We start from the raw sequence: 26,356 nt of genomic DNA on the forward strand, positions 1-26,356 counted from the left end.
TTAATTGGTTTCTGAGGGCTCACTGTGATGCTCTTTCTGTCCCAAAGGAGGGAGCAAGCAGGAGATGATGGATGATGGTGGGCCAGGTAGCATCCAGGACCAGTAAGGGGACATTTCCGCTCAATACTGGGACACAGAGGCACAAGTGTGCGACTTTGAACATGGTCTTGAGGACGTTTATACAGGTCACACCAGCTGGAGATTGTTTTATTGCTCCAAATGTCAACTTGTGAGTTAGAGGGGTTTTGTTACGTATAGGGCCGTACAAAAGTATTCAACATTTTTTCACATTTGATCAATTGACAGACACAAACTTGTGTCTATTTTATTATAATTTTAGGAGATGCCAACAAAAATACATATGGAATTATATTTTTTGTAGTTTCACCCTTTTTTTTAGATAATGGATTGAACAATGCCTTGAAAGACCAAAACAGCCTGGGGCATTGTTTTATAACCAATCCTTTCTTCACACCTTTGGCCTATCTGCTGTGCTATTTCACATTTATGGAGCTGTTTATTCACTGAGGTCTTCACAAGAAAGTTGAATTTAACATTAGATTCAAATATAAAAAAGTGGTCTCCAGATATTTAGGAAATAACTGAAGGCAATCTGTTGCAATTCTTCTAATATCAGAATGGAGGGGATTGAATACAAAAGCACACTTTCAAATGTCAAAATTACTGACAACATACCTACTTAATAATAAACTACTTTCTGTTGCTAAATAGAAGAAAAATCTATTGACGTACACTTGAGATTGTGGTCTAAAAGTGACAATATGTAAAAATAAAAAAACTGTATATGTATATGTAAACCCACACACAAGTCTGTGCTTGCTTTACTCTTTGGTGGAAAGAGCAAAGCCAGAGAAACACTGCAAAAATTAAATCAGGACTTCAGCAGCTTACAGTCCTAATTCTTGCCATTTCTAAAATCAGAGTTTAACGCCCAACATTAATTGCTGTTCAGGTGCCGGAGCTGTTATGGAAACGGTGCCAGCTGACCACAATCAAGCCACATCAAATGGGAAGTTGCACAACAAACAGACGCCCTACTTGCTGTTTTCAAGTCTCTGGCAAACTGTGTCGACACTTGTTCTACGTTCTGTGGCGTTTCCTTCCTGGATCAAGCGCCGAGCATACCTCCAATCCAAGTGAAATTAGAGGCCACAGAGCAGCTTGCACAGAGCAACATGAAACAAAGCTGCCAGAAATGAATAAAGAGGAGGTTTTAGAAAAAAAGGGGGCGAGGGAGATTGGACTTGGCCGAGTGACTGGTAGGAAGCAAAACTGTATTGAATTTTCGTGGCTGATGTGATGCTCTTTGGCTGAAAGAATAAAACGGCGAATGAAAAGAGAGAGAGATTGTCATCTGCGGATGTTCTTTTGGCATTAAATGTCAGACTGTAAATGTCATAGGTGGAGAGGACAGTGGCAGAGTGAGGCGATAATGCCTCTTCCTGGTGTCTCCCCCAGCTCGGCTTGTCTTTGTCTCTCCTCCTGCCCTCTGAAACCAGCAGAGTCGCTCTCCTGCTGATTCTGGAGCTCGTCTGTGCCAGCTTTTTGACTGCCACCAACATCTTGCCCAGAGGGTAAAATTTAGCCCTACATATACATGCAGGAGCACATGCTTGCCTGCCTGCCACCACCCCCTCACCTCTCTCCCACACACACAGCCCCTCGTCTCTGCATGCTCGTTTCTAAGAGATAACTGAAGCGAGGATGAAGGGAGAAGGAGCATTAGTTCAGGGATTTATCTATGTGCCACTGCACCAATTATCCAATATCTCCACAACAAAAGTACTAAGGGGCATAATAGTACAAGTCTCCATTGATGAAAGGAGAAAGCACCTAAAATTATGGATGTTACCTATGTACTTCTCACTTTTTTCAGCTGTTGAACGTAGCATCTACTTCAGCTGAGGTGTTGATTTTGCAGTTCTATAAATACGTTTTGATTAAAAGATAATAGGTAAATAAAACAGGAACAAGTGACAGTAGCTAAGAGGACTGAATGTCAAGACATGTCTCACAGACCAGTGAGTTAGTTTCACACTGGGCTGTGTGTGTGTGTCCATACCAGTGGTGAGCACTGTGGGCATCGTGACCCAGGTCACAGTCAGACGAGGACCACCGCCATGGTTGCTGATGGCAACAGATGGTTACACTGTAGTGTTTAGACGCCTCAGCTCCCCCAGCCTATCATGCGCATGTGTGCAAAAGAGCATACAAACATGCAGGCTGCCCGCAGTGGGAAACAATAAGCAGAAACACACATCTTAGGTTTTCTCCCGTCTTCCTCTTCAGCTTCATCACCGTTTCTTGCTGTTTTCAAGCCTCTTTGGCTGAAAGAATGAAACGGTGGTGCGCCTCATCCTCATCTATAATCTGGTCAGTGTGCTTGGCCTTAGTGTGTGTCGACTACCTCCTCCATGCTCGTCCGTCTGTGCTGGTCTGAACCACATATTGTGTACTATAAACAAAGTATAAAACTTAAATTATTCATTGTTTTTTTTTAAAAAAAAGCTAATTATTGCTTTCAAACACCATTTTCTGAAAAAAAGAAAGTATGTGATAAAAAAATACATCAAAGCTCTAGAAAATGTGGACTGCAAAACATGACAATCTCTCACAACATACTAGTAAATCTATCAAGGACTGATCGACAACTAAGAAACTGAAAAATTTGGGCAGAGTTCAAGCTTACACATTTATCCTTTTGGTCAAATCAAAAATTTGGGTGACTTGATCAACATCTGAGAGCTGAAAGTGAGGAGTGGGAGAAAGTGGTAAGGTGTGCTAACTTCCTTTTCACATTTATTTTTTGTTTATAATTGCAATTAAATCATTGGTTTCCAAGGGTAAATAAAAACTAAGGCAAACCATATTATCTGAACAATTCTTGATAAAGAACTGAATAGTTTGACATAGAAAACAGGTTATTTTCTTGTGAAAAATGATCTAGCAAGAATATAACAATAGAAAAATCGCAAGAATACAACAAAATGGAAAACGGCCTCTTTATGGGCAGCAGAAGAAAGAGGACAGAGTGACCTCCTTCCTCAAAGGTTCTTGTTGCAAGAAATGTGGGTCACTTTTGTGAAACGGGCGAAGAAAACACATTTTGCCCCAGGATTATAACATTGAAAACTTGGCTTCAAGGGATTCAACAACCCAAACCTGAGGGATAACAACATTACAGTTCATGCAACCGGAAAACAAATGGATTCAAGCAAGTACCTATTCTGTCCAATAATGTCACCATAAGTGTTGAATGTCAGCATAAACCTTTTTTTTTTTTTTGGTGTTTCAGTTTCTCAGTTACATGAAAGACAAACTGTGTTCCAGTATTTTAATTGTTTTTCCATCTACCACATATGGAAAGTATTAGCATGAAGTGAGTTTTTGAGGTGAAACAAAATATAGGACACAGCAGATAGTAATATAAGGGCTGATAATGTGTAGAAATGTGGGATGTTCATCTGCTTCCATCCACTGATAACGTTTACCGAGACATTGAAATGGTAATGGAACTTCCTCTTCGTCACTGGATAGATCAACATAAAATTCCTCATCCTTATGATGCCTCATTGAAGCAGGAGACACTGCTGTCACTATATCTGGTCTTGGGTTGTTCTTCTTCTTTTATGCACTGATAATCACTCATAATCAGGTTTTCTGCTCTAAGTGCAACGTCTTCACTCGCCAACAGATTTTGGCTGTATTCTGTCCCGTCGTGAGCTACAAGTCAAAACAGAACTGAAGACAAGTTGTAAAAGGGTTATACATCCCCTTCAACTTCAAGTTTATATAATTAGGAGCTTAGACAGAACTATTAATGCCTGCTGTGATGTTATGGTGTCAGATGACAGTGAAAATCTTTTCCATTTGATTCTTTTTTTTTTTTTTTTTTTTTTTTTTTTGCAATTATGAAGCTCGCCGAGAAGAAAAAAAAAAATTCTGGGCATTACTGTCATTGCAAGAAAAAGGTTTGATAAAAGGACAACAAATTCCTGCCTTTTGTTGTTGTTTTTTGTTTGTTTTATAATGTGACTGCATGTTAAGTATAAACACCATGTTACTGTAACATCACAGACATAATGTATCTTTCATACACACCTTTCCAACATCTCTGTATGCACTATTAAAATTAGGGCTTACCTTTGTGATCTTTGGGTGTGTGCAGCGGCTGTTTCCAGTGGTAGCGTGCATCCAGGTGGTCTCAGGGGGAGTGCACTCTTGTCTGAGAGAGCACTTCTTATCTCCTACGCACCAGCCACACTCGAACCTGGGGTTTGCCTTCAAACACTTGCCGCAGCTGCCTCGTAGCGCAAAGCACTTATACAGGTGAGCTGCAAATGAGAAGACATCGCTGTCAACAATTTCTTCAAATTTTTATGAGCCAAGCCAACAAAGAGAAACAACTCAGAGGTTGAGTTTTGAAACAAACTACTTTCACCATTCAAATGTCTCCATGAAAATGTATTTGATAAGGCAAAGCTAAGACTCCTTCACTAAAAGATCGCCTCACTCTCATCCTGATTTTAACTCCAAATCCCACTGGTAATGCAGCAGCTTTTAAAAAACGTGTTCCAATTACTGGCAGCTAAACGATTTCCCTGTAATTACACGTACCTAACTGTATTTTTGATGGAGAAGGATCGCTAACACTCCGCCAGATGTTAACCCTGATGCTAGGGGAACATCTTTGTCCTGCAGATGCCCTCTGGATGCACTCAGGAGATTCATATTAGCGATAACACACAATGCAGAGCCACTGATGCCTGATGCTGATACTGTCTGAATTTGTTTGTGCAGACACGCGGTATATGTTACAGACACACTCGTATGACATCAGATGCAGCTCTGCAGCTCCAGAAACATGTGAAATGTGAGACAACAACAGCTTGGCTGGTACATTTAGCCAACAGGGATTGATCAATACATGAAGTGACTTATATTACTACCAAATGGCAGCGATCACTATTTTACCAGCATTAAAGATGAAACAGCTTGAGCATATAAAATATGTCAAGCCGGAATCCCTCAGCGTCTAGCTTGTGTCTGCAACCCTCAAAGAGCAACAACCAGAAGCAGACAATGACACTCCCTCTGAATGTGTGTATATCCACTCTGTGTACATCCACAGGCCGTATCAAACACTGGTGATGAGGTTATTTTAGCTCACAGCAGGGGGATAATGTCATAGTCCCCCTGCTGTGCTACATAAGCCACAATAATTATAAAGACAGCACTATAAAGAGTGCTTTACCAGTAATTATATCCAACAGACGTGATCTCATTGTCTTGTCCCAGTGTTGCATAGAGCATGTATGAATTTAATCACTACCCGCATGGCTCTTTGTTTAGAGAGCAATTTGGGGTTATAAACCAAAACATAACATATATATATGCAGATTAGTTTACACAAACGTTGCATCCCTAATTTTATAGTAACCTGTTTAACATCTCACTCTTCGTTTCCTCACTGGCTGGCACTAAATCAGACAAACCTCTGGTGTTAGGTCACCACAATTATTTCTATTTGCTCAATTCCAGTATAATTAGAGAGAGCTTTAGTTGTCTTTTTATGTAAATGTGTAAATTTGGTTAAAAATGTGTACTTTTGTTCATGCTTATAAGCTGAGAATCTCATCCCAGCCTATCCTTAGGGCAGGAAGATCATATTAGTATAAGAAAAAAAATTGACTTTAATTAGATTTTACATAAAAGTGTGAAGAAAAAAAATTAAAGCAGCAATATGCCCATGTGTTGAGACTAGCTTAAGCACAGTACTAATGAGCAGAAAACATGAAAGAAACAGATGGTACTATTAGGAACAGCAAACCTCAATGCTAAACAGTGTAAATACAGCATTAAGTGAATGACGTACAACTAACTCACCTTTAATGTTGTAGGGGTTGTCGATGACAAAGTTTCCATTCCAAACTACAGACAGATCCACTGGCAAGTCGCTGATTTCGTCCCCTTCGTAAGTATACTGAAACAGAAAACAACATCAAGCACAAGATTAGTGCAAAGTCGTTCATCTGAACTTTTCTTACAATACTAAAACTTTCATTAGTTCGATAAAAGTAGGAGAATGTAGGAGGAAAATAAGTAACAAGAAACTGAGTTCAGCGACTAGCTGCTAGTAATGTGATATGCTACGGCGCTCACACAGTCAAAGGGGCCATAAAAATGAAGTATGAGAGACGGCCTATATTGTGATTTTCACACATGGCACATCCACGGCTCCCTGGCAGAGCGCGGAGTTGATTAAGAAATTGTGATCCCCATCACTGCATGACTCATTCCATCCCAGTGATGAATGAAAAGCCTAATATATCTCCAACAATAATATTCTCATCTAATTTCATTTTTGCGTCCTGAACTAATAAGAAATGAAATGTAATTGACTCCTCATCGGCATAATCAGTTTTATGGATTTGCTTTAAATGAGACAACAAGTCTCAGAAGCGGTAATCTGATGGCGGTGTGTGAACTGAAGGGATGACATAGAAAAGAGCTCCCTTGAGACCCCTCCGAACAAATAAATAACGACAATTATCACCACCAAATAAAATGCAGCTTCAGAGGGTACACCTCCTCCCCCGTGATTCACACAGACGTAAACTGTCTTCTCAAAAGAAACCCAGGACCGGTGCTGAAAGCACAAGCTGCGTCATCACTTTCTCTCTTCTTACAGTGCCAAGCACGTTTAAGCCAACAGTCTCCGTAAGCAAGATGTCGCCTGGGTTTTTTCTAAAAATGTACACTTACTTGCTTTTATGTTGATCAGAGTTTCCAGAGATTTCTAATGAGTAATTTGTGACTTTATTTCCACTATAGAATTATATACAACATGACACAGAGGTCCATATCTTTAAGCCACTGACCACTAGATTTGGAGGAGCATGTAAACATCCATCTTGTCACCAGAAGCAGTAAGGAGAATAAACTGAAGCCAACATCCCAAAGATCACTGCTGTCGAACTGCAGCGATGAGTGACCTCTTAGGGTCATCAAGTTTCCACAATCATTTGCATGCCCACCAACTCATTTGAAGTAATACCAAAAGAAGATTCTTCTGTCGGACCATCAGAAGTGAAGTTTGCCTAACTTTACCAGGAACTGTGTGCTTTCTTCTGGTGATAAACAGAGCAAGGTTTTTTGCCACAAACACTTCACATCAGGTTGGGATGAAACGAAGAATAAAATGTTCAGAAAACCACCTCAAGCCCGTTTTAAAGTCAGTGAAGAGTGAATAATGCTTTTGTGCCATTCATTTGAATGACGTTTTTAAAAACCCAGGAGACTTCATTTAAAAAAAATCTAGTGATCCCAACTAGTAAACTTTATGCAAAATGTGCGGTAAGTTGAAAGAAGAACGGCTCTCTAAACACACAACCTTCCTCAATGGACACTGTCCACATTAACCTGGACATTTCCAAACAAATTGGGAACGTCTGCACCATTTCTATTTCTTGTCCACAAGGTGTGCGTAGTGACAAAACACCTAAATTTTCAATGAGAACAATAGTTCTCTCTGAGAACTGTGAATGTTTGCTGTGTATTTACGTGAAACAGTCATTTGGACATAACGAGAGCAATGACATATACCCTCACTTTGAACAACCTCACATATAACATGAACAATTGAAGATTTCCTTCAAAGAAAATGTGACCCACAGTTGTTTTAGTGATACTTAAGATATTCTTCTTTTGAAATTTTAGCTAGTTAATATCAACATGAGTACATTCTGATGGAAAATTGGTAGCACAGCATTTATAATCAAACTCTAACAGACCATATGGATTCAGATTAAAATATCTAGTAAAGTAGCGGAGCATCAGCTTCTCGACATAAATTCTACATAAACCTTTGGCACTAACTGAGGAAACAAAAAACCTAAGAGGACCAAGTAGTTTGGACAAACCCCTACCTCTGTTCGCTCAAACATTGTGAAATGTTGACTGTCTAAATGTTCTCAGTGTAAATCTTAAATTGTTCTAAAACTTGTCAGTGCAAGACGATACAACTGCAAAACAAACAACAAAAAAACAAAAACAGGAATTTATTGCAGCCACTGCACATAATGCTGATGATATGTACCATATTCCCTGATGTAGGGATGACGGCCTGCAGGAATTTAGATACGACCTAATACCATTGTCCCTCAGAAGGTGCCCGATAGCTTTCCTCTCCTCTGCTATGGTCACCATCTTCAGTAGCTTCAGGGGGCAGAGATAGCACTTCACCACTCCTTGTGGTGAAGTGGTGATAAAATCTAATGTGAAAGCCCCCGTCCTGAGGCTACGGGGTCCTCGCAGATTGAATCAAGCTACAACTTGCTACCACTATGCGATATCTCCCACTTCAGAGTGATACTGTGAGATTTATCTGAGCGTCTGTAATAATAGTGATTTTAAATGTGTTTTAGCAAGGGAGGAGGTGAAGAAATGTGCATAGACAAGATAAGAAAATGAAAGGACATAGCAATGTCGCAATTTCTGAATAGCTGATTAATTCTTTCTTTGCCTCTGTGATTGGATGATTTGCATTTAGTGTGCCCCGAAGGTGGAAATGAATAAAGAAACATGTCTGCATGCAGCTCAGATTAAAAGTGGAGCTTCTAATTTTAAAGAGGAAGTCATGTCAAAGTGGGATATCAAGCCTATTTTAGCTTCGATTTAGGCGGGTAGTGGTGGACTACAAACCTGGGATGTTAACTGGAATGTAGTTTATGCCAAAGTATATACACTAAATTTAGATGTCATATTTACCAAATCATCGAGGTGAATTAAACCCATCAGGAGGCAAATAACGATTAATGTACGAGAACATGCTTGTGATGTGTGATTGAAAGTCCAGAGGTGAGGTGAAATTCAAGAAAAGCTGTGGAGAAGAAGCCTTATCCAGCAATAAGGGAAAAAGAGCAGAGAGCAGATTATTCAGCAGCAGGGGCGAAGGAGAAATAGCAAGGCCAAGATGGATAGAGGGAGGTGATTGTGTGTTATTCCGTGGACACCATTCATTTACACACGGAATAAGAGGCCATGGCTGGGCTATAAGCGCTTGAACTGGTGGGGGCTAAAGTGAAATTGGCATTTTCAATTTGTTCTCTGACACGTCTGCCTTGGTCTATTCACACATTCCTCTGCACCTCCTTCTTTCCCTATCCTCCTCCTGACTCCCGCCTCTTCCCCTCTTCTTCCTTTGCCTCTCATTATTCCTTCCCCACACCTCTGCATGATCCTCTCCTGCTATCAATCTCAACCTGACTTTCTCTCGTCTATCTTCATGCCCCCAAAACACCTGCAGTCAAACAAAAAAATATGAAGCAGATTTCTTTATCGCATAAAACAAACATCTCAGGCGCAGTGCTATAAATACGCATCACGCACGTGGGACAGTTTCTGGAGAAGAAGGTTGGAAATTTTCTCAAAAACTCATGTACAAGAACCATAAATGAAATATAGACAGACATGCAAACACAGGAAGAACGTTAGCTATTATTTTTGTCCGATCCAAACACGCGGATTTCTTCAGCGTTCCCTCCCCCATCCATTCCTCCCAGTCCTCATCACCGAGAGACCACCCAGAGTGCCTGAGAGCAAGATGTTTTCTGCAAGGGGTGAAGAGAGCAAAATAGTATGTTTGAGTGTGTGTGTGGGGGGTTCAAGACACTGTCACACACCCATCTTTCTTACCCAAAGTGGGGGATACATCGCTGCTGCAGGTTTGGATAACGAAATGCAACAAACAAGTCAACTTTGCAGAACCAGCAGGTTTGCAAATCTAGAAACTGATATTTTTTTATTTCTTTACTTGCAAAGTAAACTGGAAAGTAAAGCATCAAGTCATGTCACTTATTCTAAATCAGATTAAGGTCTTAACTTAAAACTGGTTAAGACCTTTGTCTTTGTGTAAAAGAAAAAAAAGATTGAGGGGCAATAGATTCACAAGTCTCTATAAAATGCAGAACATTTACAGACTGTATGTAACACTTGCTCAAGCTGATAGAGGTGTTTCAGTTTTATTAACTTTTACAGCAACCACCATCAGGTGTGTATCTCACATTCACACATTTGTCTTTCAAGAAGTGAGAGTCTAGTTGGAAACTAAAGTTCCTACTAAAAGCAGAATTTTACAAATCTAATTGATCTTCATTAAATCAGACTCAAAGAGACAAGGAAAAGTTTGTAATTAGCACCAGACAAGCTGAGGTGTTTAACTCGAAAAAGAAGGATGATGAATAATATCTTTGATCAATGTTGAAGTGAAGGATACATGTCAGAACATTTTCAGTGAACGCATCAGGCACAACAATGCGTTAGAAACACCAAACAGCAGGGCTGAGGGAATGGTTTCCCTCCGGTAATCCAATGTCAAATGTGTTCTATGGTTCTATGCTGAATCCATTTCTATATTTCAAAGTCATTAACTGTGTCTTCGTGCTGCTGTGCCGTATCCCCTCAGGACAGATGACCTGTTACAGTAAAGGACAGGAGGTCAAGGCACCGTTCACTGTCACTGCTGCTTTTCTGCTGAGCAGCGAATGAGAACATGCCCTGCTTCCCCCTGAATCAGACTGCCAACTCCACTGGATAACCTAATAGATGACGGATGTAGGTGTTCTCCTTAACCCTGCTTTACTGCCAGGCAAGTAGTCTTCTTTGAAAATCTGCACTACACACACACATCCCTATATTGAAGGCATTCACTGACAGCTGAGAACATCACTGCTTAGCCTTTACTCCCCGTTTTAGTTGGTGGTATAGGTGTCTGTGTTCATACATCCATCAACAAAGAGGTGGGGATTCGTGCGCAGAAATGAGGGTTTCTGGGGTCTTCATTCAAAAAAGCATAAATAATTAGTAAAGGAGAAGGTGTGGCTGGGCATGTACATGCATATAATGGGTAACACAGGGTTGGGGATTGTTAGGTTATGATCTAGAGCTCATCTTCTGTCATTGAACCAAAAGCTTATTAAAGTTTTATAGTAAATCAGCACAATGGCACAATGCATATTTAAGCGACAGCAGGAAAAACACAAGTAAAAAAAAAACCCACACAGTGTTTGCCAGATTTACCCAACACAATACAGACTATCAATTATTCTTTATGTCAACCAATTATTATTTAAAAACATAATGAAAGAGATAAATTTGTTTAAATAAAATGTGACAACAGAATATTCATATTTGTATAATTACATAATTTCTAGCTTCAGTTATTGGATGATTCTGAAAAGCCAAATCTACAATTAGGACAGACACAAAGAGAAAACCCTTCTGGCTTTTCAGACATGTCCCCAATCCCACTATAAAATGAGTGATAAATAAGGGTGTATACAAAAATTTTTTCCCCCCTGAAATGTAACAACTTTGTGATGCAGTGGTTCCCAAAGTTGCCATTAGATTTGCCTTTCAAAGTCTCACTAAATAACATTTATTTTCATAAATGTGTTTATAATATCACAATAGAATAAATATAACATCAAAAATATAAAAACAAAAAAAAATGTTGTTTGTAGCGTTATTAATTACAAACATATGGTTGTGTACTCCTCAGTGTTTAATATCAAACAACAGTGAGACCATGTTGTTGGTTTATCAAGCCACTACCAACATTTAAACATGTTGGAAGCGTTTTTTGGGGGGTAAATTCATTGATACTTCCCAATGAACAGAAAATGTTTTCTTCAGCATGTTTAATCTAATAGAGATGTGATGTAGATAAAGTGAATGTTTGAATGTAGCTGGGAAGATCCGTGGGGCAATCAGAGACCCTGCAGAAATAAGTGTTTTATGTCAGTTTATTTGCGTCCAATGTGTTGTCAGCATATTCCTGAGAGAGACGGAAAGAGAGACAGAACAAACAGAGAAAGAATATGAGCCGCAGCAGGAACTATGGTTGAAGGAAGCTGAAAGTATAAGAACCGCTACTTTCTGAGGGCCACAGTCAGATAATTAGTCATTCTGAAGCCGGACACCTAAAAATATCAAACTTGCCCGGGGCAAGTCTATACCGATGACAAGACAGGCTTTCCTCCATCTCTTGACAGTTTTCAAAAGGTGATGACAGGAAAGTCAGACCTGACCGAACACATCCTTCAATCAACTGCAGATCCTTCCAGCTATGAGATATGTCACCAAAGGACAGGCGATGAAACAGAGGACACTGACTCAAAGTTGGTCCATCTGAAATAGTCTTTACCCGACACATAGTGTCTGTCCGAGTCAAGATTCACACAATGCCATACTCATTTATACACACATATACACACACAGTCAACTTTCAGGCAGATATGGCCTCCTAATCAAGGATCAAGTGGTAATCCTTCTCCCAGCTTAGGGAGTGTGAATGTGTGTACACTATGGGTGAGGTCAGGCAACTTGGAATCACTCCCTGCTCATAATAGGAGACTGTTAGCCAGTGCTAATCGCTAATGCTAACAGGATTGGAGCATGGCCGGACCCAGTTAGCCAGCTTATCTCTTGCACAGAGACCCACACACACACACAGTCAAGTCCAGGCTTGGACTAATACTTTCTACACTAATAGAAAGAAACACAGAATGAAGGGAGCGGGAGAAAAAAAGTGCTGGCTTTAGAGAAAAATAATGCTGTCATAGTCGATGTTTCTTATTTTTCAGCCAACACATTAAGCTAGTGTAAGCTACAAGACTTCTTATAGAGGGGGAAAATCTGATATGTGATACTTTGCAGAAATGTCCATATTTTCAGTGTCACCCTTTTGCTTCTCTGTCAACTTTGTGCCATTTATCTGGAAGCCTTTCTCCCCTCACCAACTCGCCAGCAGGCTTAACTAAGTTTTGTGGCATTCATTCATCAAAAGAACAGCACTTTAATAAAGTAGTCTTTACATGTCAAGAGAACGATAGCTACAGATGACAGCTTATAGTTGGTAAAAAGTTTTTCCACATTTTCATTTTAAAATTTCAGACTCTTCCAGACTTACAATTCCAGAGTTCTCAATACATTTGCTCAGTTTAATAGAAAAAATGTTTTTATGCCTCTAATGAGATATAAAAAGATGGATGGACAAACATGAATAACTGGAACTTGGAACAAAGTTTTGAAACAGAAATATTTCTTGAGGCTTTTATTTAGTCTTACTTCTTTAGATCTCAAAAATACCATCAACTTTTCATGTACTCTACAGAAACCGTGCTATCGAAGTGTCTCATTGACAGTGGCATTTGAGAAAAAGAGTTGATGCCATCTTCTGGCAGAAAACTCTTCATATGGAGTGTGTCTTCACTCCATATGATGCAACCACATCTGCTCAAAACGACAAAATAAATCGGGTAGCTCTGTTAGACCCTGAAGGTAAATTTTGTTCTGGCTAATCTCTTGACAATCATGAAGAAATTGAACTGGTAAAATCCAGAACGCGTGTAGAGTAAAGGTTACAAATTAAATGGATGTGGGGGAGAGGTAGAAATGAAAAATAGATAATTAAAGTGGGGTGGAGGACAGGTGGAGCAGTTGGCATATGATGATAGCTCTGCATCAATTCATTCTTATTTATCCAAGACGGGAGCGAGGGCGTTCTGATCGTCACCTGGAGGAGAGACAGAAAGCTGAAGAGAGGATGGACAAAGAAAGGAAATCAGATGCGTAAAACAAATAAGGAGAAAAAGATTTTTTTTATGGTTTCACATAAAATGGTTTTTCCCTAAAATAATTTAAATCTGGACAAATAAAGAAAGGACTCTACTGAAAACTGAATCTAATATGTGCAAAAAACAAAGTGCACTCTTTCAGCAGCCTGGTGCTAGTAAATAAAGACATATGAATAATGAATCATTGATCTGGTGAAGATGTTTGCTGATAAAATCCCAAAGCGGAAAGATATCAGCAATCATCTAAAAGCAGCAACTGCTGCTTCTTGTCAATCTGGGAAACACTAAAGGGACATTTACAAATAATTTGAGGTCATTATCATTTAGGGCAGAAGTCAATCTGCCCAGGAGTGGACAACCCGATAAATTCATCCTGAAGATGGCCAGTGACATTCTCAGAGATAAAGCATTTTCACATGAAAGGCAGAAAAAAGAGGAGCTGAGCAAGATAATGAAGGACGGTTGGATATCAAACTCAATGGAATCAGTGGAAGATAAGCGCCAACTGTAAATAAATGCATAAATAAAAAGCAACAACTTCAGCATTAATGACTCAAAGACTTTCTAACTGACATAGTAAAACAATATAGGTTTTTGAATAAAGTAAAAAATATTATTTGAAGGAAATGCTATTGAAGGAAAACAACGCAACAGTAAAAACACTGCACTCCCCTGAAATCAAAATCTGATTAGTGTCATCTGAGGGATCACATGGCAGTCTTTAATTTGCAGCAGCTCATAGTAGATTCCAGCCACTGCCCCCACATGTTGCACACACACACTTAAACACACAGGCAGTCTGCAGGCCAATTAAAACAGAGTCAGTGTGTGGTATGGCTGAAAGAGGTGGCAGGTCCACTGTTTATATCTCATTAAGCTCTGTAAGGCCATGCCAGGCCAGACTGTACCATGCCCCACCGCACCTACCCTACACAGAGCAGCACCAAGGCCCTCATTAGCCTCTTTCCTGACACTGTTAACGGCGTGAATGTCTGAAAATATGTGCACGCTTTGATGTATTGAAAATAAAAAGGTTTACAGCCTCCGGTTATTGCAGTCGGTTAGTTATATTAACAAATCTCATAAAGTCATAGGAGTGAAGCTTGCGTCAGCGCCCTGACTCATTTCTTTCACATACACACACTCTGTCAGGATGTGTGACAGACTATCACCGGCCTGTTACACTCTCTCCCTGCAGACATGCTTGGCCCCTTCTCCAGACCTCTGTTTGCTCTCTACATCCATTCATTTATCTGTTAGTCTGTTGCTTTGGTTTGCCATTTTTTCTTCTCATTCCCCATTTGAACTAAGCAGATTATTTGTCCTCTCCTCTATAGCTGTAGTCATCTTTCACCTTTTCTCCTAATCTATTTTTCAGATTCTTTCTCAAATCGCTGCATCAGAACTTTTTTGCCTTTGTATTTTTCTGCCTTTCCCATCTTTCCTTCACACACCACAATTTTCTCTAAATCTGTTGCTTTTGTAGTTGGCTGTCTTGCTATACGAGTGTGTGCGCGTGTGAGAGCACTCTCAAACACACACACAATGGTGTTGATCTCCGCAGCCAGACTGCAATTCATCATCATTTTATCTCCCTTAATTGGATGCCATCAGGACCTCTAAAACGTCACATCTCTGCTTCAACAAACAGCTGCTCTCTACGCACACTGAGAAAACCCACACAGACACACATCTTATGTCCAAACTAGATTTTCTCCTCCTGACCCCACTTCTGCTTTTTCCTCACTGCTGAAGAGCCGAGAGAAAAAAGGAGGGTGATGGAGTGGCCGACTGGTTTATCAGACGTTGAGGTAATGGTGTAAGGCTTGAGCTGATATCATCTGTCCTCTCATTCCTGCCCTCCGGGGAGAAACAAGGAAAGAAGGTTAAAGAGGGAGGAATAGGGAGGCGGGTGGAGACGTGCAACTGAAGTAAAAGTTAACATCACTTAGAGCCATAATGCTAAGAAAAGCAGAGTTTTCAACAGTTTGAAGCCTTAGTTCAGCCTTAGTGTTAAAGAGATCTCCAGAATATCTTCCCCAGACTCTTTGGTTCTCAAAGTGCTGAACTTTTTCCATGTCATGTTTTCTTCAAGAAATTTCCAGGGATTTTTCTCAACGGAGCACACAGTAGGGGATCAATGTGAAAGATGAAAGGAAAATTAAACAATCGAAAGTCTTTATTGCAAATTAAGAAGTGAGCATTTCAGTTCTTTTCCATGATACAACCAAACAAAACTAACAAACAGAAACATGATAGAGGCAGTACCATCCTGCAGGGAGGCTTCAGAAATAACTAAATGCCACGAAAGCAATTCTACAGAAAAAGAAAACTCAGAGACAGAAAGACTAAACATAGTCACAGAAATAATGGTTTACATCAGAGTATATTCACATGTTAATGTTTATTATAACGTTCAGGACCAACTCTAATGGATACTCTCTTACAAAACCTGAAATTAGATAATTGTACTTATCCCATTAGCCTGACAGTAAAATACTTTGAACAATGGGCACAAATTTGAGTTTCTAAATGTGTAAAACTAATTGTGAAAATATGAACTAATGTTCTCTAGGAAACCTGAGGAAACCTCTGTTGAATTTAAAACTGAGCTGACTCCTAGAGGCAAGATTTGCACAACATTTTATTGAGGACTATTAGAAGAGAATTCTGAACTTTTTGGAATTTACAAATACATTTTTATTTGTAAAAACATTTTGAAAACTACATTTCCCTTTTCTTCCATCTCACGGTTCTTCACCTCATAAAACCCTGCAACATACTCTGAAATTTGTGGCCGTCTGAAAATAAAATTATACAAAAATATAAGGGCTTTAACAAGTATATAATACTTTAACAACGCTGTATGTGTGTGTGTGCGCGTGCATTTACAAGTGCTTGTTTGTGCCTGTGACCCCTTTGCAGTGCAACTGCAGCCTTCACAGCCCCCAGCTCATCATCATCATCCTATCAGCCCTTTGACCAGAAGCGCTGCCTCTGATTGGTCGACACACACCGGGAAGCTGTCTTTTCCAGGTCAGAAAAGCGGACAGCTCTGATGCAGACACCAGCTTGTTGTTTTGGTGGCTGCTGACCAGAGTTTATTTCCACCATAAGGTCTGGCTGATGGTTGTGAATTTGTCAGTATCAATGTGGGCTTTTTCTGGCAAAAAGAAATAAGAAGAAAGCAAAGAGGACACGCGTTTCCTCCTCATCTCCTCCAAAATGATCAGAGCAGTTCTACAATTTATTTGCTGGTGGACGTTGGACAGTGAGTCATTTCATTAACTTTACCAGGGTATAAAATTTTTTTACTTTTTGCAAAATTCCCAACTTCAAAAGCCAGATATGCAAACTGCTATGAATTATTACTTGTTCAATACAAACCCAATGAAAGCTCTACCCAGCAAAATTTAGAGCTTTGAGCAGTTTTTATAACGTAGGAATCTTCAAAGTCTCAACACCTTAAACATGGCCTACTTGTTTTATGTGTGCTTGCGAAAGCAAACCTTTTACAGTCCTGCCTTCTTTCTCCTCAGGTCTATAATCCACTTGGTCTTTTTTCCCTGTTGGGATCAGCTGGTGTGTGCAGGAACTTAACACAAAAACACTGAATTCTCCCAAGAGCGCATATGGATAGCCGATACCCAACATGGGTAATATAGAGCTGGGGTTGCACTATCATATATTCTGTGTAGCACATATACAGTGGGTTATTGACAGCCTCCTCCCAGGGGATCCTCCATAAGAGTATTATGTTATCATAGTCACCGTGGAAACAGCAAAGTATGGGAAACTAGAGTTTAAACTTGATCCGACTGTGGATGTTCTGAATATCCTGTGGTGAAGTTGTCTACTCTTGGATGGTGTGATATTGTATGAAAGAGAGGAGAAAGAGTTCTGGCCTCAGGAGAGACTTTGGAGAAGATTTTCTTCTCTCACATGCTCTCATCTCGATCCCCCCCTCCTTCCCTTATGTTCTTTTGGACATCTCTCTCCCTCTTCCACTTTCCTCCATTCATGTAACCTGAAATTGTCTATTAAGCTCCAATTTCCCTAGTCCATCCAACACCCTCTCATCTTCATTTTTTGAAGTCACTTTCTCTCTCAGGCATTACAACTCTTTTTGTTCTTGCTCAATCAATCTCTCTTTCCTCTAGTTCTCTGCTTTTTTTTCCCTTTACGACATTTGTTCTCCTCGTCTTCTTTTGTCTACACCCGATCCCCAATTCTTTCAACGTTTAGCTCTCAACACCAGGGTTTAAGGGAATAGAAATATGAAAGCATATGTCTTGTCAAAGTGTGACGTGTCCTGCACAGTACAATTCAGTTGTTGTCAGCATGTGATTTTGACTGGTGAAGTAAATTACAGCGACCATTATTTTATTCTTTCATTTTGAAATAATAAGGAAGTAGTTTTTAGCTGTGTTGTTGTGCTGACAAAGTTTTTCTAAAGTGACCTTGAAGGGGCAAGAAGCATCACCGGATGTTAGGCTTTGGTGTAAAACAAGGATTTTGTCCTAGATTGGAAAAAGTGCTGATGAAACAGCGCTTAGCTCGGTGTGGAGGTCTGTGTGGCAGGGAGAAAATGAACTGTCAAAGTCGAAATATGTTGAACTCTGACTTTTGTGCGCTTTGATGCGTAATCTTGTCGTCAACATATACTGAATATAATTGATCTTTATCATGCACAATGGAGCCGGTCAGTGTAAAAACAGAGTTTAGAGAAGATCAGCTGCACTGCATCAAGTTCAAATGAGGAAAAGGAAACTTCACCATCCCTGAAGTGTTGCAGCTTTTAATATCCATTACCTCATTCTTCCTTTGAAACTTGTCTTTTTTGTGTGTATTGCATTAAGAATGAACAGAAAACAATGCCGTCAGTATAGTTTTCAGTTTAGTCCCACAGGAGTTCTTGCCGACTCCCACGGGAAGCGCGGCGCATGTTTCTTTGGACTGAAAACCACAGATTGAAGTTTTATTGTTTGGCTAGCCAACACTACTCCATTACTAAAACGTGAACGAAAATCACCACCTTTAGAGCAATTATCTGATTGAATCTTTCATACTTAATTGTCATTTCTGTTTTTCTACAAAGTTGCAGACAAGACACCCAGCAACTAGCTAACTGCTAGCTGCTAAACGTAGCAGAAAGCCAGAGGTGTTAAAAAATAAAACACTATTAATGACCTCAAGACAACGTTATTCAGCTTTCACATTATGACAAGAAACAAAACTTATCTAACTCTTGTGAGAGCAGATTTTGATCACACCCATTGTGTGAACAAGCAACATGCAGTTGTTGTTCAATACATTAGTCACGCACTTGGTTTGAGCTCTGAACACAATTTTCTCACCCTGAGTCAAAAATGGCAAAAAATCTCACAGAACACCTACCTGAAGCTCCTTGGTAATTTTGAATAAGCCATATTCAAAATGGATGTTGCACATTTTGAAATGAGCTCATTATTTGTTCTTCTTAAATTAAAGCAGCAGGGCACATTGTGCTGTATAACTTCTATTACTGAACTGGTAATGCTGTTTGAAACCATACAATGAAGAGAAATACATTATTTTTGAGCTAGTAACTGATCGCTGAGCATAACCAATCAGCAAATCCCACTAGTTTCCTGAACACCAACTAGAATGTTCTCCACTCTGGAAAGATGTTTGTCTCAGATCAAATCAAAAGCAGCACAAAGTTGGCATATCGTGTAGCACTTCTTGTCATGCTGAAGTAAAGGGTTATTTCACGGTTTCTTAAAGAGTCTAAGCATCATTTGATAATCTCTACCTCAGAACTTAAACCCAAATCTGAACTGGATAATTTCGCACTGAACAGAGCTTCTATAAAGCACAAATTGTGATTTATGGAAATCTATTGATGGAAAAATACAAATATATTTAGATTTCCATAAAATATTACCACAATCTTATTTTTATGTGCCCAATATTCTGCATCGTCCCGTCAGCTGTATGCATCACTGCATCCATAACTCAACACAACTCTCGTTTCTCTGCTTGTGCTCCTTTCTTCAGCTGTGTTAGTTTGACCCACGGTTTTAGAGAAACATTTGAGTCACTCAAACACAAAGACAAACCACTGGTTTAGCATCCCATTGATTAGCCATAAAGCAGTGGTCTGAGGGAAGAGCACATCCAAATCATGGGAGACTCACAGTTAGCCATGTTGAGAGATGCACATGTCAAAGTGCCTACAGACTGTGATTAACCCCTCTCGCCATAGGTGTGTGTGTGCGTGTGTATACAAACAGATGCAGAAATGTGTACACAGCATAGGAGATGAAGTCTATTTCCACCGCAGTCATGCATGATTCATAGACTCCGCGCTGAACGCTGTCACAGCATGAGCAAACAGAGAGGAGCCTGTGTGAAAACTAGAGATATGAAGGTCTATAAATGGATAAACTAATATTTAAGACCCTATTCTTGTGAAATATTGCTCCTCTGCTAAAATAAGATTCTCATCCTAATAATTCATGACACATAATTAAACTCATAAGCTCAAGTCTGCATGAATTATGCCTTAATAGCAAGTTCATGCAGCTGGCACCTTTTTCATCTCCTGAATCTAAATATGGGTGCATGAGGACTCTATGCATGTGCTACATCGATATGTGGAGTTGCAGTCAAGTTGCCGCAGCAAATTGCTAAACAAGGACCGAGTGTTGGCAGCCTGAGGCTAATTACTGCTAGCATGTCTGGTTGGTAGACATCAAATAGAGATATTTAACTTTCGGCCAGAGCTGGACTTTGTTGCTTATTAACACCAGGCTTCCAGCTACAATAAAGAGTCAATAAACAAACATCTCTGTGGAGAGACAACCCTGTAGCAGGATAATTATCCTTGCCTTCCATGTCAAGTGTGTGCTAACACCTGTAGACTATCCGTCGATATGGACAGAATACTGTCACAGTGGGTAGTCGTCATGATCTACGGCTAAGTACGGATCGCTGCCCAAATATGTAAATGACAAAACCTCAGAGTATTATCAAGTGAACGAGCTTCGCAACCAAAAAATGATATTAAGTAGTTCTAATTTATCAGATCCACTATTCTCTGTTGCAGTGACACCTCATGATCCTGCATGAAAAACTAAATTAAAAGCACTACCTATCATCTCTTTTCCAAAAATAGAAAACACTGTGGTACAGAAGCGCAGAGTGCAGGTGAACATGTGAGGAAGATTGAGCGCTGAAACCAGGGAGCAGCAGGAAGGCAGAGAGAAAAAGATGAACTCTGCAGGCGTATGGAGGAAAATAGAGGGAGAGGTATAGAGTGGAGGTGTAAACATGATCAATCCGCTCCAAACTAGGTTCAGAGAGAGACTTCCTCTGCACATTTTCAGCCTCAATGAAGCGCAACGCTAGCTACCTCTTATCTGTCATGCTATTTTGAAGCCACACATGCGCGTGCAAAAACAGCCACATTCCAACATCAAACAGCCATGGACCTACCTGCAAATCCTCTGCACACATACAAACAAAACGGGTTCTTACTAGACAGTGTACAGAAAAAAAAAGCCCTATGTGGGAGCACTAAATCCAGTTAATATGCACCACTTCCTGTTTAAGTCATGAGCACATACAGAGCCTTGCAGTGGTGTTTATACCCCAGGAACTTTGTCACATTTTGTAGTGTCAGCGTCGCGACCATCAATGTGCTTTTACTGGGATTGTGATAGACCAAAATAAAGTACACAGAGCAGGATGTAAAGGGGAATGATTTTTCAAGTTTATTTGCAAGTAAAATCTGTTAAATTTAAAGTGGATTAAAGGATCAGGGTGATGTGAAGGACTTTGCTTTCTGCCACACATGGCGTTGTGTATGTCATCCATAAATTGGGTGACTTGTGAAAGGAACTGGTTGAACTGGAGTTCATTGAGAAATATCAAAGGAAAGTGGCCGACAACAAATGCATGAAACACTTTTTGATTTTTATTTACCAAGGAAATTCACTTGATTATGAACTACTTCGTATTGGTCTGTTACATCAACTAAATATGTTTTTTGTTGCAATGTAACCTTATGAGCACTTTTGCCAGCGTCGTAAAAACAAAGCTATGAACATCCATTCCTCAGCGTTACTCACGTTTGATCAATATTTTAAATCATATTCTAGGAAATCCAAAGTAATCACTTCTGATTTGGACTAATAAAAAGTCTGGGAAAATCCTCATTATGTATACATGCATCTTAATCATGAGTTTAATACTTGACAACAATATTTATTTGCCAACTAACGGTTCAATGCGACGTGTGAGCATGGGGTCATATATCTAGACTGTCAGCAAGCCAGTATGCAACGAGCGCATAGCGATTCATCATGATGGTGAGCACATTTATGTCCAGAATGGTCATTAGCTGTTGGAGGCAATTATTTAACCTTGACCAAGTCAATTCCTTCTCTGAGATCATGATTTAGTTACCCAGCTGTATTGATTATAACAAAGTAATGAGAATGCTTTCTATTTGAACCCAATACACCACATCATTTGCACTGCAGTTCATTAAATAGTGCAAAAAAATTTTGCTTTTCTTTTCTTTTTTTACTTTAGCTGTGTGATCTGGCATTCTTATGTTTTACACTAGATTTTTCTCTGAAATGTTGAATAAAGAACATGTCACTTCTTGTGTTCTCCAACATTAACTGTGCAAAAAAGGCATTTCCTTAATTCACAATTTACTCAGAATTCCCATAATTTTCCAATGTTGCTCACCTCGGTTTTCTGGCACTGGATGGAGGTGCTGTTGAAGCGCAGCGCAGGAACACTTTTGGTCACACCCTGGATGTCGAAGACGCACTCATAGTTCCTCTGTCCGGACTGTGGTTGGGGTAGGTTCCTGGCTGCCAAGGTGATCGGCTTGGTGACTCCCGCTGGCATGTAAATCTGGGTTGATGGCAGAATCTGGGGGCAATCCTGGAAATCATATGAACAAAGAGATGCTTCAATTTTATCTCTAAAAGAAACATAAAAGAAAGGTAAGAAAGTAATAGGAAAAAAAAAACAAAGAAAATATGGAATAAAATCAAATTTGTTGCCACAAAACCTTCTAATATCTGTGATGCAGTAGCGACATAAGCCTTGCAAAAACATTGACATCCTGTACAATTATTCAAAATGTTATCACAATCTGACTACAAATCTGATTTCAAGTAGCAGACTAACACAAAACAGCACACCAGTGTGAGGTAAAAATAATATTTTATATGGTTTTCTAACAGACGTTCCCTCGTTACACAACAGAGTCCATCTGTGTGTAACTGACTCTGAAATGGAGTTGTTCTGTGAAGACCTCAAGGTTGTTTTTTTTTTAGATAATTAGTGAACAGACCGCATCATAAAGACGGAGGAACAGCAGATTGGTCAAAGTTAAAGTTGTGGGGATGTTGAAAGCATGGTTTGGTTTTAAATAGTTATGTACTATTGGTGCAGAACATAAAAGCTCAAAGGGTTATATGAAGTGTAATGGGGAAAAAACATGATGTGTTGAGGGATATGAACAGTTTCCACCAGGTTGAAACTCATGCTGTATGTTTTTACATGATATAAAGGGTATTCTTTTTACCCATTAAGAATTTGTGCTAGTGTTATGGCAATGAAGTGTGTGAAATAAAATAACAAGCTCTATAATTGTTGCACATTTTCAAGCATATGCGTGCAAGCTCTGGGAAGATCCAAAACACTTGTTTAGATCATCTGGAAACCACCCTTCAACTGTGGGATAAAACCCAGTAGGGTGTGTGTCTCAGCATATACCCCTGTATAAATGTGTTAGAGACAAACAGCTCCTTCCATGTGCAATTGGATTAATTAAGTATGTTTGGGACAAGAGTAAGACGGGGCAAAACGCTCGGAGCAAAATCTTTCCGAGAAGTGAATTTGTGCATGTGCTGGAAGAAATTAAGTCATTACAATGACCATGTTGTAATTTGGCAGCGGGACACACGTCTCATCAACACGGAATGGAAGAAAGAGAAAGACCACAAGGGTGTGGGTGATGCAATTTCTACAGAATGAGTCAAAGATCCCAGCCTGTAATGTGTCATAAATATGACACAATTTACAACATGGCGACAAATGACTTGCAGGATAGGAGATATGCAGAGTCAGGAAATTCACATTCAGCCGTTTATGTAGGAAGAAGGGCCCTGAAACAATGCATTCGGTTTCAGATACCTTATTCCCCCTAAACTACTGCAGTATCTATTTTAAAAACAAGTCCCAGTTGCACTTTGTAACACACTCTTATTAGAACTTCAAAAAAAAAAGATCTTTGACCAGATCCTCGGTTAATATTCACTGCAGATACATCGGCTCACACTCGCTCACCTCTCTCTTTAAGCACATATCTGACTCCTGGTCTGTAAAATTTTCCTTTACCCTTTCTGCAGCTGTACATTAGAAGCTTCAGTGCGTCCCCGGGGCCCAAGCACAATGCCGGAGTTTGTTCATTAGCCTGCTTAGCCCTGGCTTTGTGTCTCGGATCACACACAAACACGCGCCCTCCCTCCCCAACACATAATGAGGGAGGGGAATACTACAGGAGGAAGACGAAGCAGGGTACAGAGAACCAGACGTATAATCAACTAGGAGGGAGGCGGGGTGAGCAGAGGAAGAGAGCAGCAGGAAAATGGATGGTTAAGAAGGAAGGAGGAAGGTAGGGAGTGGAGGTGGGAGGAGAGGGTGAGAAAATGAAAGGAAAGAAATGTGAGATGGTAGTTTAATTGGAAGGAGAAAGGAATGAAACAGAGATGTTAACATCAGCAAGTGAACTACTTAAAAAAGGACCATAATCAAATGGGATGTTGAGCAGAAAAAAAAGTACAATAAAATTATACTTTAAAATAAAAAAGGCAAAGTGGGACGTCCGCCTCCCCTCCATCTTTTTAATCTATTTATCCATCCATCCATCTCCAGCCACATCGTGTACAGAGTTCCCGACAATGTCCTACTTAATTAACTGCCTGGAGTCTCAGACAGCTCTAGAAAATTGATGGAAGGGACCAGAGATGGAGGGAGAGGCAGGCGACTGCGACAGAAGAGGAAACAGAGATTGATTTGCACTTGTGGCTTTTGAAGTCGAGTCACAGAGAAGTACTGTAAGCTCAAGTCAAAAGCGGCAGACTTGCATCACCCTGGGTGGAGGAGGGTGGGGGTTTGAACACCCTGCTGCTATGTCAAGAAAGCCTCTGAATTGCAAGCTAGCACTGCCTGTAGCATAAGCTGCTGCTAACTGATGTTTTATTCATCCGTCTATCGGCTTTGTGTCAGCTCCGCGGTCTACTTGTCGCTTCTTGGCCAGTTGTATTTCCTTATAGTATCTTTTCAATTTAATCACTGCTCACTTCTAATGCACACTCAAAGCTAAAATGTCAAATAAAAATGACAAAAGGAAACTATTTTACATTATACATATACTGAAGAAGATTTTAATAGAAAATGCTCAAATGAGTTACTTTTTTATTTACAGTCTCCTTTTAGACCTATGAAATTAATAAAATATGGCATTATGATCCCTGATGAAACCACCATCAAAGTTATTTATTGGAGTGATATTTTCTTTACAGTAGACTGAGGAGATTTTTTTGACGTTGCTTTTATCAAAGCAGAATTGAAGCTTTCTCATGGGAGGCACAAACTGCTGAACTGTTTATGAAACCTCCTGGGGTGGACCACACAGTTTCAAACCAAAAAGGTCAGGAACAAATCAACCAAACGGAGACATGTTATCTGGATCGCCATTGTTTCACGTTCTGACAATCTGGGAGGGGGTTTGATTTTGAGGTGGTTTTCATGGTTTTGGCTTGGTCCCTTTGTTCTAGCCAAATGAACTCTCTTCGCATCCAACATCAGTGCCTCAACTTGCAAATGCTGTCCTGACAAAATGACTAAACAAACACTAATAAACCTAGTGCAGAGAGAGTTGGAGTTAAAGCAATATGAAGTGTGTCAACTCAGTGCAAAGCTTATGTAATAGTAACAATGAAATAAGAGATAATGTGCATGTTGTCAGGAGTCTCAATATGTACAGCATTACATAAATTTCTATAGAACATTTAACTAGCATATTGGTATGCTACTTCATCATTGCCCCTGTTTCTGCAATGCTGCATTTGAAACAAATAGGATTTAAAGGGAAACATGAGGCAAAATAAAGGAAAAAAGGAGGATACTGAGGGAGAGAGGTGAACAGAACACCATTGTGCAGGGAGAAACAATTTCATCAGTCTTTGTGACAGGTGCCAAAACAGTTCAAAGCCCGCATTATGGCTACAGAGTACAGAATACACTTAAAACAATATTTTACCGAAGGGAATACTTTGAAGCTAGAGGAGAATTTTCTTCTTTTTTATTTCCTTCCTTTTCCCCAACTTCTCAGTTTTCAATTCATCTGTGAAGATGGATGCTTTGGTTTGCTTTGCCAGATGTGACACAGCATCTGGCGGATTTAGGAATGACCAACAGGAAGGAAGAGAAAAGGATGTTCATGTGTATTTTTTATGTTTTTTTGAGTGTGCGACTCCAACCCTGTGGGCTTACTGCCAGACACAGTGTGTGTAATAAATGCCTCAGGAGCACTTAAAGGTATTGTATTGAGTCAAAAGTCTCACAGAAGATCAATGAAAAAAACTAATTGCAATTTAAGCTTTTCTTGACAAACAGATTCTCCA

The 26,356-nt window shown here is 39.8% G+C and overlaps 1 protein-coding gene across 4 annotated transcripts in view; it reads right to left on the bottom strand.

Moving 5' to 3' along the window:
- Window positions 1-26,356, bottom strand: part of LOC129358537 (plexin-A1-like) — a 204,467-nt gene that overhangs the window by 48,686 nt on the left and 129,425 nt on the right. For all 4 annotated transcript variants that reach the window (XM_055027665.1, XM_055027663.1, XM_055027664.1 and 1 more), the window contains exons 10-12: window positions 22,401-22,601; window positions 5,908-6,004; window positions 4,165-4,355 (exon numbers count right to left, since the gene is read on the bottom strand). In XM_055027665.1, the coding sequence (XP_054883640.1) occupies window positions 4,165-4,355; window positions 5,908-6,004; window positions 22,401-22,601 (489 nt within the window). The remainder of the gene's footprint in view (window positions 1-4,164; window positions 4,356-5,907; window positions 6,005-22,400; window positions 22,602-26,356) is intronic.

This window comes from Poeciliopsis prolifica, unplaced genomic scaffold (assembly GCF_027474105.1).
Source record: "Poeciliopsis prolifica strain line A6 unplaced genomic scaffold, Auburn_PproV2 SCAFFOLD003, whole genome shotgun sequence".
Lineage (NCBI taxonomy): Eukaryota > Metazoa > Chordata > Actinopteri > Cyprinodontiformes > Poeciliidae > Poeciliopsis > Poeciliopsis prolifica.